Source organism: Fukomys damarensis, unplaced genomic scaffold (assembly GCF_012274545.1).
Source record: "Fukomys damarensis isolate Sample0158 unplaced genomic scaffold, DMR_v1.0_HiC HiC_scaffold_37, whole genome shotgun sequence".
In the NCBI taxonomy this organism is placed as follows: domain Eukaryota; kingdom Metazoa; phylum Chordata; class Mammalia; order Rodentia; family Bathyergidae; genus Fukomys; species Fukomys damarensis.
Window position 1 is genome coordinate 63,879,755 of NW_022900949.1, and position 5,320 is coordinate 63,885,074.

A 5,320-nucleotide genomic window follows, 5' to 3' on the forward strand; every position below is an offset into this window, starting at 1 on the left:
TATATATATATATATAATATATATATAATTTTCTTGACCATAAAGTGAGAACATAAATAATCTGTCATGAGTAAAGGGTGTAAAAACAGCACATGTAGAGATCTATTAACACTTGATTTTTAAGTGTTACATTTTAATTATAAAACTACTAAATTAAAAGTTTCTTACCTGATTTTATGCAATCTGATGACTTGCAGATACCATCTAGAAAAACAGGGGCAGATGCATAAATATTTGCAATACAGGTTTTCTAATTTCTTTTTTTCTTTAAAAACTACCAAATAAATAAGCAACTGCTTAAAGTGAGAACCAAAATCTAAATGTTATATATCACTATCAGTAGTTAGAAAACACAGGGGAATAAAATAGGCAAATCTTAGATTTGTCTTTGATTATGAAACTATTGCTATCATTGCTACAAAATGGGCCCCAGGCCTTTTAAAATGAAATAATCAGTTGTTTCAGCCACCATTTAGTCATCACTGTTGCGTATTAAAGAGCCAATCTTTACTAATCCCTACTGTGATAACTTCTAAGACTCCAATTAGACTTTTTAAATTCCTGTGAAGCTTCTTAGAATTTCAGTGACACAGCAAAAAATTGCCTAATGACTATTACTGAAGTTGGCTATAAAATTGTACCTATTTTAATCAAATAAAATTACACATTAGCATCCTCTTAAAATAAACATGAGCGCAGTAAACATCCTTGGCAATTAATAACTTCACTCCAACATAAAAGACATTGAACTTTAGTCAACACTCACTGCTCTGATATACATTTTGTTTGAATCTTTGTGTCATTCCTGTGTCTCCATCCCTAACGTATTTGTCAGGTGGGCAGTAAAAGGATGAGATGAAGATCTCCTCCTCCTTTGCACTGCTGACTACACAGGTATGGGAGGAACTCACCATCGTACGTTGCATAGAGAGCTATCATGGTCACAGCTATGACAGTAAGGAGCAGGACGAGGACGGAGAGGCTGATCTCCAGAGGAGTCCATTGCTGTTTCTTCTTTGGCTTTGGAGTGTTTATATCAGTTATATCCATCTGACTTTCCGATCTTCCCATCACCTAAAATCTGCAAAAAATAAAAATAAAATACGAATAACAACAAATACATGGATAAAAAGAAAATCTCTACCTAATTTTACAAAAACTTCACGTGCTGGATCAAAGTAAAAAGTTAATTATTTTAAATAAAAATAAAACTCTTTTGCTGAAAAGTCAAAATTTTGACACTGAAAGCAAAAAGTTACAGAGCCATAAGAATTAGACAGGTCTCAGTCACAAATTTTGTTTTCTTTTTTGATATATCCCTGAAGATCCCAACAAAATTAAATGAAAGGTTTGGTTAGACACTCATATAGTGTTACCTCACAAGTTTATGAGCAAGTAATTGCTGTATTATCATTAAGAAAGTTTTACACTCACCCTTCTGAACTTTGAACTGATGTTGATGGTTAATCTTGCACATTGCTTTATAGTTTGTAAACTCAAAAATCAGTGACTAATACATTGAGGGTTTGAATAAGCAATAATTTGAAACATAACTACAAAAAAAACCCCAAAAGAATAAATATTTGAGGTAGTTTATTTCAGTTGTAAAAACATTTATTTTTAAAGCTCAAGATGATTATTCTTGCTGACAGAGTATCTACTAACCGGTTAGACAACATTCTGAAAATGATCATTCATGGAATCAAAAGTCACTGATTTACACCTTGCAGTGAAAATGTTACCTGCATCAATGTTTGTGCAATTTAAAGAGGAAAACCAATTTTGATTAGAAAAAAAACTCTTATCTTCCAGGTCAAGGTATCAATTGTTAATGTATGTAACTAAATTCATAATATTAGAACTTCTCTTATCATAGCTAACATTTACTGAGTTATCTCCATGTGCCAGTCACAGCTCTTAATGATTTACATATGCTAATTTATCTAGCTTTTCTTAGCATATAGCAAGATTCCATTTCTATACTGTAGAAATGCGGGTACAGAGAAACCAGGTAATTGGCCAAAGCCTGCACAAACATACAAATGTAACTGTATCATCATGCATTAAAAGCAATTTTATTACAGAAATTTAGGGTAGAAAATTAAGGGGACACAGCCAAAATATTAAATTTCATAGCTTCTTTTAAGGCCTAGTGATTCTTTGTAATACATTTACCAAAGCTTTAAAATAAAAAAAAAAAACTTCAGTTTTTCTGTAGGACAGTACAAAAACATCGCAACTAAAAAAACAGATTAGTTCTTTATGGTGCAACACAAATTAATCAAGGAATTTTGTTTTTAGATGAAGAAACTGCTCAGACATGCACTCATAGCTAAAAACATCTTTGTTGAATGCACGTGATTCCCCGAAAATGTGTTTTGTGGAAACCAAGGCACCAGACAAAGTAGAAAAAGACTCTATACTCGAAGTGTGATCTGGGATATCCAGCATTTTTTCTTTCCAGTAAGTTATTAATAAGTCAACCATAACTGGACTTTAAGGTACTAGATACAAAGTCTTAAGCACGTTGGCCTCTTGACTGCATAATCCTAGGAGCAAGGACAGACTATCAAGTAAAAACATTTCATTGGATGGTGAAAACTGTATCTACTCAATAAACGTACATAATTGCTAAAATGCCTTATTTAATGGTTATGTAACTCATGTTAACTTAGTCTGCCAGCCCCTTGAGTTATGCTATAGAATTGCATTGATTGTATTCCTTTTTTAAGTAGAGTTGGTGGTTGGGTAAATGACAGATAATAACAAATTTAATATTCTGGACACTTTACAGAGAAACAATAAAATGAATAATTTTCTCAGTCCCCTTAGATTTTGAGACTGATCTTTAAAACATAAAATATTAATGACATTTGCTTGAGTATTTCCCTGAAAAATGCCTTCCCTTGCTCCAATAATTTTAGGAAATAATCCAGAGAAATATTTTACTGGCATAAAATTGCACCTCTTCTTTTTAAAAGTTCTTTCTTAGGAATTTCAACTAGTGTGTATAAAGTAAAACTTAGGACTGGGTAAGGAGAGCAGCTGTAGGGCTAAATTAGAGGTGCTCTGTGGCACTGTTGTAAGCCACTGAGTGAACATTTCTTTTTTTCTTCTGGGTACAATTTCCTGGCTTCCCCTCCTCATCCTTGAGAGGAGAGAGGTAAGGCAGCTGCATGAATAGTCATGAAAAATTAAGGCAATGGCTAAAGCTGTTTAGTTCTTTTACCTGCAGCAAAACAATATTATCTCTGAATTACTGTGGACCCTCAAGTTACAACCCGCCTGACATGGGAACAACTTGGGTTAATTAGGTTAATGGAAGATTCATCTGCCTCTTGTTATCTACAGCATATAGCCAGGTAAACATGCAGATCTTGACTGTATTGACTTACAACCAACCTGAGTTACAACCAGCCCTTGGGAACCAACTAAGTTCATAAATTAAGGGTCCACTGTACCTGCAAAGTCTTTTTCCACCTTCTGATTTTCTAAATACTTTGCAAATTCTCTAAAGAAGTATTTTTGCCCCTAAATAGATCTTTTCAATAGTGTCAAAAAGCAGAAATGCCATAAGTTGAACTTCCTAGTTAACTTTATCATTCATTTCCTAGATGACTCATCATTTTCTTCGAAGGGGTCAGGAAGCCTGGCTTAGTGGTACACGCCTGTAATCCCAGCCCTTGGGAGGCTGAGGCAGGAGGATCACTAGGAGTTAAAGGCCAGTCTGGCCTACACAGTGAGCTCTATAACAAAACCTTGTCTCTAGGAAGGAAGGGAGGGAGGGAGGGAAAAGAAAAGAAAGAAAAAGAGAAAGAAGGGTGGAAGGAAGGAAGGAAGGCGGGAAAGAGAAAAAGGAAAATGGAGCGGTCGGAATATTGAACTTGAAGATGGAACATGGTTCCCACCCTGTTACATAGCCAATTCAACCACACACATCCAGCTTTAGGAGGGGGCAGGAGAATAAGGGGACAAGAAAACAATAGAATAAGGAATACAAAAGAATTATAAGGTCCATACTTTTAAGTCTCACATAAATCAGTATATTGAAAAACATCCCTACATTCTTAACATAGTTAACCTCAACTGGGGATACGTTAAAAAGCTTACACTCGAAAGTAGATAGCATCACAGAAGGGAACAGAGTCAGGGGGCCTAGCCTAACAAAAACTCTGCAAACTTCAACCTACCATCACCACCAGAAGACTGAGGTATTATTTTGTTTGAATGTAAGCTGAATTTAAAAGTAATATGAAGCAGCAATTCTTCTATCAGTTGAGCATAAACTTGGTCACTTTATCAGATTGTCAAATCATGAAGCCGGAAAGGCATGCGATTTGTTACAGGGAAAGTGGAGCCTAAGCAGTTTTCATCTTCTCAGTATGTTACAATACTAACTTCTTTGTACAAGTCTCTGAGATTGTGCCGTGTAATTACAGTGTGCGTAATGGAAACTGAGGCTCAGAAAGGCAAAGCAGGCTACCTGTGAGTCTGTGTCTGCAGAAACTGGGGAGGAAGGGGCTAAAGAGAAATCGTCTTGTTCCCGGACCTCAGCAGATGTTTCTCCAGTCTGAAGGAAGTACGGAGCTCTGGCCACAGACTCCGGGCTATAATTACTCCCAAGTCCCAGCATGGAGCCCAGGAAACTACTGAATAATTTTTGCTAAAAGCTAGAATCCAGCAAAAACACAGGGGAGGGAAGCTACACACACGCCCTCAGAGCCTATTTGCCCAGTAGCTGCTTCCAAACGCTGACGCTGCAAGTCAGGTACTAGTTTTCCCTTTACTAAAATTGCCGTTTGAATCATTTATGGGAGAGAAATAGATTTGATCGAGAGGCTGGAAGGGATGCTCAGGTGCAAGTGCCCTTCTTTTTAAACAGTGCAAATAGCCTGACATCGGTTAAGCAAGGAAAGGGTCTTAATAAAACACACACGAAAAACTTCCGTTTACACGAGAACACCCCCAAGCCGCGCCAACCAACCCTGGTGCGATTTAAGCATAAATTATATAATAGGAAATCAAGGTTCCAAGCACAAGGAAGAGGTGGGATCACGAGAAGGTCTTCAGGTTAAGAAAAGTAAAAATAGAAAAGTGAGTTAAACGAGGAAAAAAACCCGACAGAAACCAAAATGAAAACAAACCTTGCTTTAAAAGCACCCAGTGTCTGTACAGCGGAATGGCAAATGCCCAGCCCCCAAATCAACCCCGGTGCAATTTGGTAGCGCAGATTTCGGGAACCAAACCTAACTCCCTGGGCAGAGGCTGCAGGGAGCTGTGGAAAGAGCCGGGAGAGGCGCCCTGACCTCTCTCAGAGCCC

At 37.0% G+C, this 5,320-nt stretch overlaps 1 protein-coding gene across 4 annotated transcripts in view; it reads right to left on the reverse strand.

Moving 5' to 3' along the window:
- Nucleotides 1-5,320, reverse strand: part of Mme (membrane metalloendopeptidase) — a 142,019-nt gene that overhangs the window by 79,624 nt on the left and 57,075 nt on the right. The window contains exons 1-3 of one of the 4 annotated variants that reach the window (XM_010636896.1): nucleotides 5,145-5,314; nucleotides 912-1,081; nucleotides 169-204 (exon numbers count right to left, since the gene is read on the reverse strand). In XM_010636896.1, coding sequence (XP_010635198.1) covers nucleotides 169-204; nucleotides 912-1,071 — 196 coding nt within the window. In that variant the 5' untranslated portion in view covers nucleotides 1,072-1,081; nucleotides 5,145-5,314. The other 3 variants (XM_010636898.3, XM_010636897.1, XM_033759764.1) reach the window with 3 other exon arrangements.